The sequence below is a fragment of the Tyto alba genome, unplaced genomic scaffold (genome assembly GCF_018691265.1).
Source record: "Tyto alba isolate M040663 unplaced genomic scaffold, T.alba_DEE_v4.0 Super-Scaffold_26, whole genome shotgun sequence".
In the NCBI taxonomy this organism is placed as follows: Eukaryota; Metazoa; Chordata; class Aves; order Strigiformes; family Tytonidae; genus Tyto; species Tyto alba.
In genome coordinates this window covers 21,162,251-21,176,878 of record NW_024881300.1, presented here as the reverse complement: position 1 = coordinate 21,176,878, position 14,628 = coordinate 21,162,251, and the positions used below count along the sequence as shown (strand labels likewise).

Sequence of the window (14,628 nt, the reverse complement as noted above, 5' to 3'; positions counted from 1 at the left end):
CCTTGGGTTTCAATTAAAACCTTCATCATCGATATGACATTATTTCTTCTCTTGCCCTGCCCCTTCTGTTGCAGTCTGGATTTTTTTTTTTTTTTTTTTTTTTTTCCCCCATCAGTACTTAATAACTCCGTACAGGGTAAATAGATGCTGCAACAGCTCAGTATCTCTGAAAGATCAGGCCCTGGAGAATCCTGATGCGCTCAAAGAATCTGGGTCTCGGGTACAAGCAAACCAGACACCAGATGGGCTGGCGAGAAGCTGGCGTGGCATGAGCAGGCAGAGGATTTTAGTATTCCTTCCTTCTTCCTTTCCCCAAAGATGTGGTGTCAAACCAGCCCATCGCTCACACTCGTGGGGTTTGGCCACAGGACCCGGGTGTCCCCGGGGAGGGGCGACCGCCCCTATCCCAGTGGCTTTACGGTGCTGGCAGGAGGTGGGCTGGTTCCTCGAGCCCCAGCCCCTCCTTTTCTTTCAGGTGCTGCTTGTTCCACTGTAGGAACATAAAAATACCATTGCAGCCTAAAAAAAAAAAAGATAGAAACCTTCAGCTGTTCGCGTGCATCTGTCAGTGTGGACATAAAACAGCAGGTATGGACAATTTACATAGATTTATATGCCACGATGATAGACATTTTCATGTGCCTTAGGTAGATATGCATGAATCCAGGGCTCATAAGACAGCGAAATATATTGAATTACTTCTCTCTCAGGGCTACTTCTCAAGAATATTTCTGGCCTTGGGCAAATGTGAAAAGCCCAGAACTAAGACAAATTGCTCAGCTCCCTGTGATTAATAAAGGAATCATTATTTTTAAACACGTGGTTTGGTGAACCAATTAATATTAGTCTTTGGCTATCTTTCATACTGAACAAACCTCAGCTCGACTGAGGTTTTATCCCCTGGAACAAACTGATGAACGATCTGAGTTGCATTTGTGTTTGTATATAACTGCTGCTACGCAGGGAAGGGCAGGAATAATTAGTTGGTCACCAATGTAAAAAAGCTAGTAATGAGATCACTACTACTTTTATTTAATTGATAATGAGAGGTATTTTAGTGCTGTTTTATACATATCTAGATACTGTACTGTGTTTGCATGTAACTGTTTAACCTGCTTCTGGTGGGGCTTTCATGTCGTGCACTTGAACGTACAAAAAAAAGTCCTCAAAAGCCTTTACAAAGAGCTGCAACCAGAATTACCAAACACATGGATGGGTCCCTAGGGCTGCAATCACAGTATGTCATTATTTGGTTCACTTCAAGTATGCAGCAACCATTCAAGAGTAAAAAAGATGACTAAGGACCCAAAATGAAAAAAAAAAAAAAAAAAGGTATGAAGATGATGGACAGTTGCTGTGGAAAACGGAATAAAAAAGTTACTGCGGTCTTGCTGCCTTCAGTTATCATTTACCCTGTCCACCTCTAGCCCTCTGCCTGAAAAGGGAAAGGAAGAAAAAGAGGAAGAAAAACTGTGACAGGAGGGAATAAGACCATGTAAGGAAAAGAACTGAATTTAACTGGCACATGCTCTAATCCTTAGTTTATTTCTGGTTAAAAATATAGCAATCCAGTGCAGTGTAATAAGAAATCTGCTGAAAAGGTAGCAGAGAAACAGCTGAAACAGAAGCAAAGCAAAGCTGAGTCCACAAGTCAGGGCTGTACTCAACACCTCTGTATGTGAAAGGTCGAGGAAGATTTTTTTTTTTCCCTCCTTCCCCCCCATATATCTGTGTATGGGTTTCCTCCCACCCCGGGTTGCTGCCACCCGCACCCCTTCTCCGGTTGACCGGAGCCGCAGTGGGTAGGACTGAGGGTGGAATTTGGTCCCTGGATGTACCAAATCCCAAACAAGCCACTGGAACTGGACCTGGTGGGGGGGGATCACCGGCAGAGCCGAGCGCCTCGGCAGAGAAGGACGGCGTGGGGAGGGGAGGAAACAGCACAGTCGTTTTTGAAAAGCCATTTCCAAGCAACTGAGCTAAGACCACACTCCTGTGATTGGGACCATAACAGCTCAGAACAGGGATACGGCATCTTTAATGAGTATGCATATTATCAGTGGGGACAGGGGAGGGGAGAAAATCAAGGCAGGCATATTACAAAGATGGTATAAACAAACAAATTAAGTGACATAAAAAAAAAAAAAAGAAAAGAATACATCCTTAGAGGCTGCCATTGCCAATGATGTTTGGTTTTTTGTTTTTCTTTTTTTTTTCTTTTTTTTCTTTTTTTTTTTTTTTTTTTTTTTTTTTTTTACAGGGACATGTTGGAAGCTGGAATATACATCCTGCATTACAAAGTGCAAAATACTACATGCTCAGAGCCCAAGCATGATGTCTGAAACAGTCCACAGCAAGATGTAAGAGACAAACCCACCACCCTCTCCCTCCCCTCTGGGACATGCTCCAGTGCTCCTCCCCAGATGCCTTTGAAAAACAGTTTTATCTTGTTTTGCTTCATTTTGTTTTATTGTTACCCTAAATGGATCAGAATTGAGCCCTCTCTCCCCAGTCCCTCCCCACCAGTCTGCTCCCCAGCATCTCTCAGCACGCGTATGTTTGGGATGGGATGCTCAAATAAGGCTGCTCCTCACATGTTGGCGAGCATGGCATGATGACCAGCAGCTACTCAATTCGTGTTGCTGGAGGTGCCTGCAGATTTTTTGGGGGAATCCAGGTATATATTTTTACCCAGGAGAAATTGGCTGTGCATTAAAAGTAGCACTGGGCGGTTTTCCAGCCTTGCCATGGAGGTGAGCAGCTTGGGGAGGAGGAGTGAAGGCGGGAGAGTGGTGGGGCTGCTGCTCACACCTTGTGTTCCCTATTCTCCCCCTGCCCCAATAAATTTAGCAAAACACCAATTGCTGCTTTTTTTTGAAAACAAACAACAAAATGGGGCCCGTTGCCCTTCTCCCATCTTCCACATCTAGACGAGGTTCATGCCTTCCCCGTGCTCCTTCTCTCCTCCTCCTTACAGCAACATTTCTCCATTTGCAAAAGGAAGAAAAGCCTGATTTTGCTTTTCTCGCCCATTTACTTCATCATTAAAGCTGTTGTGGATTTCCCTGGGAAACTCAGCCTGGAGCATCCCAGGACCCATACGTACTTCAGACAAACTCTCCCCATGGTCCCCTCATCTAATCTCCATTTTGGGGTTGATTACTGTTGTTACGAATATTTTTTGGGGGGGTGAAGGGAAGGGAAATGAGATTTTATTTTGTTGGGATTCCTTCTCATCCTTTCCAGTGTTGGGGGGGCAGAGTGTTGATAGCATTTTGCCATGCCACACAGCATAGTGTTATACAAGCAAAGAATTTTGGCTAAAATCCAAAAAACATTACCCAGGAAAAAAGGCAAACTGTGAGTGAGACTCGATCGTTTGTTGTTCTTCTGTGAAAAGACTTGGAAATTGTCGTAGGACAGTTCGAGTTATGATTTTTCCCTTTTTGTTGTTGTTGTTTGTTTGTTTTTTTTTTCCCCCATTCATACATGTAACTGTTATTTTTGCAAACAAGACAGTCTTGAATTAGATGAAAAAGTTAATAAACAAAATGGCGACTCCAATATTTAGTAAGATCACCATGACTACCAGGATGGGAGCTGAGCCCTGGAAGAGAAAGAGAAGGAGAAGAGTTAGAAGGCGCGTTGAGAAGTCTGTCTAAGGTTGCCTTTAGCAGGGATCGGGAGCTGAGAGTGAGCAAACCCCAAACGACCGATTCACACCCTCCAGCAAACGATCCCAAAGTGCTCATGGAATTTTTGCAGCCTGCTGCCTCAGTGAGGAAGGTGCGAATAAAGAGCTCCCCCTTAGAGGTGAGCAAACAGCAGAAGCGGGGATTAAACCCGCATCCTAAGCCTGTGATAATAAATAGGTCACCCCTAGGTCTTTCATCCAAGCACAGTGTCCTCCTAAGGCAACTGCTTGATTCTGCAAAGGCAGAAGAAATCCCTCTCCTGTCTCACCAACAGAAATGAACTGGGATTTGCCAGGAGGAAAGAAAAAAAAAAAAAAGGATTGTGTTAGATCATATAGTTGTTTGGAGTCTTCAAAGGACATTTCCTAATAAACATGGTTCATGTACAGGTATCCTGCTGACAGCAAAAGCCAGGCCAGCATACGGTGTTCTATGTTAAGGCAGCATTTTGGGAAAGCATTAATAACCTTGCCTGAGGTTCTGAGGGACCGAATCGAGCTCCTGGTGACTGGGCGGAAACCATTGCAGCAACCCCCATCCCAGCTGGCCCGTGCCACACACCCGCTGTAGGCTGGGTTGAAGAGCACCCCAGGAGCATCCCCATCCCTTTCTGCTGAGCGAAATTGCAGCCCAGACAACTTGGGTTGGGCCTGATGAGGATGTGACTGCTGGACTCTATTAGCATCCCGGGAACGACAGGAAGAGACCACCCAGCGTCAGGACTGCAGACAACCCTCCAACGCATCTTTCTGCAGAACACCGGTCAGAAAAACATCCACCCTACCACCTCGTCCCTGCCATAAAACATTTGCTGTCCTGAAGTGTTAACGTGGCTGGCATCAGGGTGAGCAAGTGTGTGTGCAGGTAGGTGGTAGCTATTTCTTGGAGGAGCTGGTATCCTCATCTATTCTTGCTGCAACGGAGCTGTGCCAGCTTTAACCGCCTGGAATGGTACAAAAGCTTTTCTCTCCTGTCCTCATAAACAAAGCTCCCATGGCTGTTGGGTTGGCATGGGGCAAGGGGTGGGTGCCCCTTTCTAAGCAAGTCCTTGTACCACTCTGCAGAGCTGCTGGGGGAAGGGAAAAAAAAAAAAAAAAAAAAATGAAGGCAAAAAAAAAAAAGCTCCTGGCTGGCCAGAGATGGTTTCTCTTCTGAGCAGGCTGATTCAGTTCGCATTTGGGAGTGGGTGGGAGCGAGGATGCTGGAGCTTGCTGGAAAGGCATATTTGTAGCTTAGCAACAGGGTCAAAGGAAGCCAACCAAATGGAGGGATTGCGGAGAGCCTCTCCTGGCAGCCAGGTATCCACGCCTGACTGCTTCCAGCAAATCTCTCCGCCTGCACCACGCAAAGCCTTTCAAAGGCAGAAACCACCCCCCTGTTGCCACTCCTCCCCCCCGGCCTTGCTGCTGCCAAGCGCTGCGATGCGGCGCGTTATTTACATTTGGGGGGGTTTAGCTTCGTTTCAAAAGATTATTGGGTTTTACGATTTTTGAGCTCGTGTTAATATAATAACAGATTGCAAGCGATTATCACTGTCATTGTTTCTGTTGGCAGGGCACCACAGAGACACAAAATGCAGTCGGTTCCCTCCACCTCGCAGCCAGGGGAGGACTTAGCTGCTCTCCCTCGTGCGCTTGCATTAGTCTGGGGCCACTCGCCATTTGATTTCCCCTGCCAAAGAAGCAGCGAGCATTTCTGCCCCTGCTCTGCTCAGACTACTAGATCGTTTTAATACCATGAAGGAGGCAAAGTTGTATACCAGCCAGCGTGAGCCCGGGATAATCTAGAGGCTGCTTTCCTCCCGACCATGACAAAAGGCATAGAGCAGGACTGGCTGCCTCTTAATTCCCTGGTGTTCGAGCTTTACCCTCACAAACACAGACACTTTGGGATGGACCTGTTGGACTGGCCAAAATGATCACAGCCCTTCGGTACTTGTGTTCAGAGGATGCTGATGGGATGCTGTCCAGGGAGGGAGCACACCATTTATACACCGGGATGTCAAAGTCATGCCCTCATCTAGAAAAGCGAGGGGAGTCAACAGGCACCTACCCGCTTGCATCAGCAACAACCGGATTCCTGTGCACGAATGTTTTGCTCAGCTCTCTGGTTCAGTTTGCACGTATTTGCATCTTGCATCCTCTGTTCAATGCAGAGGCAGGAGAAAATGCTTGCTTTGCCGCCGCGTCTGTGGGGCCGTCCACATTTGCCAGCAAAAGCATCCCAGAAATAGGGTGACCAGGGATGGGAGGGGTCTCTGCAAATGGAGCAGCTCAAATCCGGCTGTCTGACAACCTACGAATTCAGCTTCCTTTTTACAGTTCCCTCTCTTTATCACCCTCTTCCCTGTGCTAACTCCAACAAGGGCTCTCCAGGCAGCGATTGCAGGTACGGCTGCTCCCCCCCAGCGAGACGCCGGCGTGTTTTGGCAGGGGCCGGCGTCCTGCCTGTGGCAGCTGGTGGATAAGCAGCTCTGCGACTCTGAAGCTTCTGTTTTAGCTCCAATTATGAATCCTGCTGCACTTCTAAATGCTTATGTCTGGCTTATTTCTAACTTGTAAAGGTCTTTGTGCCTTAACCTCTGCTCAGAGGAAACGCTTGCCCTTCTCCCCTTTGATGGCAAGGATGTCCTGGGATATGTGTCATCTGTTTCTAAGAAGTGATTCCTGCTCAGTGCCCGGGCAGACGATGAATCACTTCTGTGTTTGTGCTTTGAAAGAGATGTTTTGCTGAGGCCAGGCTGGCAATAGGTCAGTGAACTCCCCTTTACTGCAGCTACAGCCAGCATTTTAGAACTAGCAGCTTTTACAACTCTTCACACCACATGCTAGCCATCTAACGTGAGCCATCCCCATTTAGAAAGGAGAGACAGAGCCCTTGATTTGCAACTTTGCATGTTGCTTTAGTAGTTCAGTGGTGCTTTATCTCATTTTTGGCCTCCTTGAGACTTAGAGAAGCCCGAAGAAAACCCTGAGGCCAGGGGTATCGCAGGCTCTGGGGTGATAGAAAGCCAGAGGTCGAGCTGATTTTCTGAGCCTGGGGATTGTGTGTCAAAGGCAGCAAGCAGCCTGAAAAGCTTTTCTTTTATATCTTTTTTTTTTTTTTTAAAAAAAAAAAAAAAAAAAAAAAAGCTACAACATTCTCTTTAGCCCTGAAACAGCAAGACTAAAGCAGGCAGTCAGGAGCTGCAGAGATTTGTTTAAACTACCCTGCCTGTCATTCAGGAGACCGGGCTCTGCTGCGAAACACCGTGCCGCCTCCCAGCACTGTGCCTGCAAGTCCAGAACCTGCTTTACTGGGAAGCAGACGCCAGTTGGCAGCGTCCTCTCACCCAATTTTAGCTGTCTAAACGTTAGACATCTAGTCTGCGCTAACCATCTAGGCTGTCTGTAGACCGTGACGTGAGATGAATTCCACCCAGAATGGTTACCAGCCTGGCTCCAGGAAAGGAAAAATTAAATGAAGCTCTGGTGCGCCTAAGCATCATCCAGCATACTGGGTGATGGCAAATTTTATCAGCAGAACGAGGCAGCTCTGGGGCTGGGATTTTTTATTTTTTATAATAAGATCCCTGGACTCCTTCACAGGAGGAGGAAAACATCTGCCAAGGATGGGTAATGTACCCCAGTAACAGCTAGGCAAAAGGGTCCTTCTGTATCAACAGGGATAATCAAGGACTTTTAAGTTTTCCTCCAAAATTTAGAGGGCTGGAACACAGACCCAAACCCATGGAAACACTAAAACGTGAATAAACTCTTGTTATGGCAGAGGAATAATAGCAGTAATCATTGCTGTAGAAGTAATGAGTGAATGTTTCTGCCAGTCTGTGGGTTTTGGCACGCTGCAGCCAAGCACCACCATTTCTGCCCCTCCGTCTTGTTTGGTTTTGTGCTTTAACTGTTGTGTAGCAACTCAAGAGTCTTACTGGGAATACAAGGGACAGTTGGTTTACAAATACAATTGTAGGATAATTAATTTAAGCATTAACAATCCATTATTATCTGTTATCACAGGGTACAAGCTCTGTCTCTCTGCCATGGAAACCATAGTGCAGGTTACCTAGGAATCCCTCTGGGATCTATTAAGTGTAATTACTAAGGACTTGGATCAGCAAAAAATATATATGCATTGTTTTCCAGCCTCAGCACTGCGGAAAGTGCTGAAAATTTAGCAGCTCCGTGACATTTGTGCTGAATTGTCACATAATTGCCAGGAACAGGCTGCTGTGAAACGGTTAAGGAGCATTTAGCAAAAGAAACATAAGGGATTCACTTTGCTTTCTCTAGCGTATTGCAGCCTCTCCCGTGACTCGAGGGAGGGAGCCCAGGAGATGCTGAATGTGCCTGTGTAAGAGGAACAGGCACTTGATACCAGCGTGCAGCTGAGTCGGGCGGTGCAGAAAAACCTGCTTCTGCAGAAAAAAAGTGGCTAAAGTGAACACGAGGATTTATCCTGAGGTGGTGCCTCTTAATGAACTGTTTTGTCACCGCTGGTTCAGTCCTGACGTTCCAGGTGCCTGTGCAGCCAGGAGGGAGCTGTATGTTTGGAGTTGTATGTCTGGTTTTAAGATTTTTGGTTCTCGTGGTGTCAAAAGCTGGCGTTTGACCCCAACTTTTTCAAAGCTAGAAGAAGATGTGGAGCTGGGCTCAAAACCCTAAAATGAATCCAGGACGATAGAAGCAAGGTGCTCTCTTCAGGTGCATCAAAGGGCCCTGGAGAAAAGGACCCTGTCAAGCCAAATATCACATTTCTCGCCGAATGTTATTTACCTTGTGTTGTCAAAGTAATGCCTGCGATGCCTGTACAGGAGAGAGATTAGAGGAAACCCAGTTTCCAATTATTATTTGTTTTAGAAAGAGGCAACCCCCAAACCATCCCCTTTGTGCCCGTGATGGCTCTTCCTGCGCGGCTGCAGCCCCTGCTCGATGCTCAGGCCTGGCTCGTCTCTAGAGGTGTGATGGCAAGCGGCTGTCTGCAGGACTGATCTTCCTCCTCATTCCCGTGTAATTAGAGCTTACACTTGTATGGACGTGTGTATGTGCCATTTGGGATTGGGGTTTGAACCTGTTTGGTTGCGATGAGGGGAATAAGGGAAACGCAGACACGCCTGTGTTAGGAGACCTGGGGAAGGCTCCCGATGGGGAAAAAAAATAAATGGAAAAACCCGAAGCAGGAAGACTGAGAGGACCACAGGGATAAGCCACAGGGTTTAGTCCCAAGGAGACTAACCAGAAGAAAGTCCTCAGGCCCCTTTCCCAGCAGGTTGGTCCAAAGGAGAGAGCACGGCACGAGCATCGAGCCCTGAGACGTAGGTGAAGCTTCACAATTCAAACAGTGGGTGCCCGTTCGGGATGGAGGAAACAGCCAGCTGTTACTTCTATCTCATTTTACACTCTTTAGGGCTAAAGGCGCTTAACTTTTCTGAAGAAAACTCTCCACCTCGAGGTCAACCGACCCACAGCTGCCGGAAAAGGCAGCACCCGTCGCCCGCATCGGCAGGGAGGTGCTGTTTCTGGTTCCGTGTCCCCCCTACCTTGCTCCATCGAAATCTGGGCTGAGCCCCTGCCCGTGTGTGTCCCCCCCCCTCGGCCCCGGCTGCACGGCACACTCCGGCAGAGCCCTGCGCTGCCTGCAGATTGGCTGCCTCCTCCTCACTTTCCCCAGCGACAACGAAACCTGCTCAGAATATCTTGACGGAAAATACGCCCCTCGCACAGCAAAGCGAGCGAGGGAGAGGCTGCAGCCGCTGGAATCCCTCCCCGCCTCCCCGGCGGGTACCCGGAGGTGACAAGGGGGTCCCTCTAAGAACCCCAACCCATCAGATGCCTCGCAAACTCCATTTGCTGCAACTGTTTCCCCTGCTTTGTTTGCAATAAGAAGCAGTACCGTTAGCAAACAGCCAAGACCACGGAGATTTTATCCGACAGCACGTGACAATGGAAGAAGATGCCAGGGGGTGGCTGGGGTGGGGGTTTTTTTTTGGCTGCTGTTTTACCGTCCGCCTTTCTCGATGAGATGAGACAGGGGGGATTTTAAAGGGCCAAGTCTCGAGCCTACGCACATCTCCAGGGTGCCTCTAGTGAGACCACAACGTGTCCCTAGAAGTCTTCATCTAAATGTCCGTGATTGCTCCTGCTAAATGAGGACAGGCAGATGAATCAGGCTCCGTTCGTGCCTGAACATGGGCCCTTTCTCACAGGCATGCTGAGGACCTCTGTGCCTAAAACACTTCTTTTCCCTTTTAGAAGCTGCAGATGTTCAACACCTGCAGAAAAGGAGATGTATTCGTTTGTTTTTTTTTTTTTTTTCTCCCCAACGCTAAAAATGTGATGTGTTTTGTACTGATGGATAAAAGGGTTGCTGGCATTTTAGAAAGCCTCTTTCCCTTTCCAGTGCCTCAACAATCCCCTTTTTCCTTTCCTGTTTTAGATCCTCTCAGAGGCTCTAGGAACCTGTGAAGCGCTCGGGCACCGGCTTGAGCCTTGCACCTCGTGGGCCTTTAAGGCCAGAAAGGATGGTGACGTTCATACAAGTCCCTTAATCCGACAACACCAACACCGGTCCTGGCGCGTTGGTCTCTGTTTTCATCTGCCCGAACGATGACAATCGATGTGAGTTTGGTCTGTGCACACAGGGGTCAGTGCACACAGAGACACAGAAAAATCAGGTGGCTTTAAATGTAATTTTAAAGCGTTTGTGTGGCTGCAGCGCCGGCTTGATGACCCTGAAACCCCAAAGTCCCCTGATAGCAAACACCAAGCAGCGCTGAATTTCATCAATGTTATTGAGCAGTGGCATCAAGGAATGACCTTTCTAAGAGCAACTTGCAATTACAAATGTGCAGCCCCGATGAGGCGGGGTTCTGGGAGCCTCTTTTTAAGGGACTGGTGAAAAATGCCTGAGAAGAACAAAGTTCCTGTAGCTCATATAGCAACCTGTACATCTGACTCCTCAGGGCACACGTTGCAAGAGGTTGGGCACCAAGGGACCCCCCCCCCCCCCAGGTGTTCCTGCTTCATTTCTGAGACAGAAATCAAGAGGTGTGGGGAGAGAAGTGATAATTTTAAGACTGCATTTTTGCAAGAGCTGTGTCCCTATCCTATTCCTATGCATGCTGCCAGAGGTGAGCTCGCTCTGGAAGCTGGAGCTGGCACTCCAACACAGAGGCAACCCACCGGGCTCGTTGATGGCGCGTGTAGAGCTGGTTTATGGCAGATTATTTTTAAAACAAGCTAACCTGTGAGGGTGACCACAGTTCTGCACAGGGATCCTCCAGGTAGGGGAAAAATAGCCCTACTCGGCTAAGAGCATCCTTCCCGTTCATTGGCAGGCACCTTTCTGAAACAGCCCAGCTGCCTGGGAGATGAGAAATGCCCTTTTCAGTGAGCAGCTTCACAGATGGCAGCGCTGTGGATCACAGGGAAGCAGGCTGTCAGGCAAGCTGAAACGGTGTGGGCACACCCGCGTGCACGCACCCGCGTGCGCACAGCCGGCCCTTCCCGGGAGCTGCGGTTCGCCTGCACGCTGGAGGCGAGCTGCCGGCAGTCGGAAGGGGTGGGGTGTTTCAGGTATTTCAGGCCAGCACGAGAAACGGGGCCGCGGGGAAGTTGGGGAGTTTTCGTTCTGCGGGAAAAGATCCGGAGCAGGATGCAGTGGGGCTGGGTGTTTTTCGCAGCGCTAAGCGTGCGAGCGCGCTGTGTCACGGGGTGCGCGCGGAGGGAGGTGGACGTGGCTTAAATCCTTCCCCCCCTTTAGCCTTCCCCTCCCCTTCCTCAGGGACTCTCTACGCTCACCAAAGTTTGAAATGCTTGGGGATCCTCGATGGCAGGCGAAGGCGAGGTCACGGCGTTAGGCAGGAGGTTGGGGCACGAACCGCTGCACCTTCCATTCCCCTCCTACACCTCCTCCCCCAGCTCCTGTCCGACCACCCCTCGCCCTGCCAGGCCACACTGGAACAAAAACCCTGCTAGCACAGTGCAATTCTTGCTAGAACAAATTGTTGCTGGCATTGTAGGTTATTTAAATCCACACATTATCCCTTCCTCTGTATTACATTAGCTTCCTCCCAAACCTTCGCCATCTGTTCCACCCTCGGTTATGAATGTGAGAAAACTGAACATGCTGCTTCACAGCTACAGCACTTAAAAAGTATGATGTGCATCCTAATGGCTTTTCTGTGCGCCTTTCCATGCAGGCTGTGCCCCTTTTGTTATTGCCTGGGATTCACTCAAAATAGCCACGAATGTTAGGTTGCATTAGCGGCTGTTTACCCCCAGCGTTGCGGCTCAAGCCCCCTCCCCGGGCGGGAGGTTGGTGTGTGGGGCTGGGGTCTGCCCGCGAGGCGGGAGCCTCGGCAGCGCGCCTAACTGGGGCTGGCTGGGGAGAGACCCGGGGGCTGCTCGTGCCGCCGATCTCCCCGAGGACCTCCTGCCCCTCAGCGGGGAGGAACGGTGGTTTCGTCCCTCCTTTGGGACCCGCGTCTCTCCCAGCTCCCCGTCGCTGCGTGAGGTCACGTTATCAAAGCGTCTGGCGAGTCCCACGGACTTCAGCAGGGTTGCTGTCTCTGCAATTACTGCTGCTGCTTTTCCCTCCTGAAAGCCTGACGGGTTCCTAATGCTGCCTGCCATTTCTCCAGTGCTTCACAGGCATCTATGCTAGCAGGTGAGGACAGCCCGGTCTGGCCTCAAGCTTCTCTGCTCACGTGTGTGTGCTCAGGGCTGCCTTCACTTAGAGGTCATTTTTTTTTTTTTTTTTTTTTTTATTTTATCCTGAACTGCCAAGATGTGTCCTACGGTGCAGTCCACCGGCAAACACACTGCGTTCAGCTCTTCTTAAATGCTGTGTGGGTGCTTTCGAGCCTGCGCCGAAGCTTGCAAGATGAATAGGAAGCCAGAAAGCTACAGGGCTCTCTGTGTGTGTGGGGGGTTGATTTATCCACAGCCACAGCAGGGAAAGTGTGGCAGGTCTGTAGTTTAGTCCTTCCCGCATCCCGGCTGCTCGCGGGCTGCAGATGTCACCGCTCCCCCCCAGCTCTCTCCCACCCGTTTGCTCCCAGCCCTTGGCTGCAGGTGCCGACACCTTTGCGGTGCCGGCCGAGCTGTCGGCGGGCGGCCGGAGGAGGAGGAGGAGGAGGAGGAGGGATGCTGTAGGTATGACAACGGCGATCCTACGTTACAGACCGTGATGCCTCTGAGCCCAAACTTTCGGCATGACTGACAAATGTCATTTCGGTTTCATGATCCCTATCTCCCAAACAATCAAGCATCATTTTCTGCTATCCTGACAGGGAGATTTAGCTCCTTTTATTCTGCCAGAGCCTGGAATGTCACCACCTGAGAGTTCCAGATTTTCTGTTTTTTCTGTGGAGGTCTGGCCTGGGCTGTGGGACATCCAGCAGCACGGGATCCAGCCCTGCTCTGTGTTTGACAGTGACTCAACAAGGGGCAATTTGGGGTGATGGCGGCTTCCCCACTGCTCCCATTGGACCCCATCACCTCTCCTAGCAATGCCAAAGCAACAGGGAGAACAAGTGAGGAAGCTGCTCTCAGTGGTAAGTCCGGGAATCATCAAAAACCAGGGCAGGAAAGGACCTGGGAAATCACAGAGCTCAGCCTTCTCCCAAGGCAGGTTCAGCTCTGTCCGAGTTATATCTGAGCTGCAGATGTCCAAGCAGGTCTTAAACCACCTCCTCCCTCCCTCCCTTCCAGCCACCACGGCCTCCCCAGGCAATTTATTCCAGCCCTCAACTCACTAGTAATGGCTAATGGCTAACCACTGCCTCTAATGTTGGAATTTAAACCCATTAATTCTGTTCATCGAGAACAGATTATTCCCTTCCACTTTGCAGCAGCTGTTTTACGTGCTTGAAGATCGCTCTGTCTCCTCTTCTCTAGCCCGAACACCTCCAGCTCTTCCCAGCAGCCCGTTGTTAATGCCCAACGGGTCCTTGTCTCTCCCAAACCGAGGAGCCCAGGACTGGATGTCTCACGAGGGGTTATCCTCCAAGTCCCACAAGCTCTGCTCCTGCTTACAAAGCGTGCTTGTGCTCTTCACGGCGGCACTGACTGGTGTTTGCCTGTAATCCTCCGTGTCACTCTGATCTGCTCACCTCCTGGCTAGCCCACTACCCTCGCTGTACTTGCCCGTTGCTTTCCCTGCCCACGTATCCATCCTGAATTGCATCCCCTTGCCTGCACTTTGCCGAGACCCTTATGCATCTCATCCCTGCAACTTGAGGGGCTTGTAGCCCCTCCTGGCTCAGCGGCATCCACACACCAAAAAAAAAACCACGAGCCGTTGATACAGGGCCAAGATAGGAACAGGGGATGTAAGGGTTAACATGAGAATAGCAAGAAGGGGATAACAAAAGAAAATAGTTCAAGGGAAATAGTTTAGATAACGGTTAACAGTTCTGCTTAGTGAACAGACAGTTTGTAAAACACGGTGAGCTCTCTAGGCTTTATCAGTACCAAGCTGGTTGGAACTAGACCCGCGGTTTGGACAACAGCCAGTAAGAAACTGAGTCTGCGCAAAACCTGGGGTCACAGAGCGGACAGGAGGAAGAGGAGCTTGACTTCATCCCCAAAGACCCCCACGACCACCACCAGAAGACACTGCGCAGACTCAACTGGGAGGAGATTATGGAAATGCTAATTATAATACGAAGCGGGGATAGGTATTGCATATGTATAGGCGTATTGCGAAATATTATGAATATGTAATCATTTGCTCTATAAATCTTAGGTAACAGCACCATACGTGGGGTACACAATAGGAGGAGTTATCCCCTGTGTACCTCAGCGCTGAATAAACATACCTACTTTACAATCTATCAGATTGTGGAGTCTATTTCCGCACGTCACCGTATGGCATCGTGCAGCTCAGTGCAGGAAAACCCGAGCAGCGGTCGGCTCGGGAACGCGACCCCTTTGCA

At 49.5% G+C, this 14,628-nt stretch overlaps 1 protein-coding gene across 3 annotated transcripts in view; it reads right to left on the bottom strand.

The window, feature by feature from the left end:
- Positions 1-2,015: 2,015 nt before the first annotated feature.
- The window catches only part of JPH3 (junctophilin 3), a 58,499-nt gene continuing 45,886 nt past the window's right edge, over positions 2,016-14,628 (bottom strand). For all 3 annotated transcript variants that reach the window (XM_042797595.1, XM_032996586.2, XM_032996585.2), the window contains one exon: positions 2,016-3,607. In XM_042797595.1, coding sequence (XP_042653529.1) covers positions 3,527-3,607 — 81 coding nt within the window. In that variant the 3' untranslated portion in view covers positions 2,016-3,526. The remainder of the gene's footprint in view (positions 3,608-14,628) is intronic.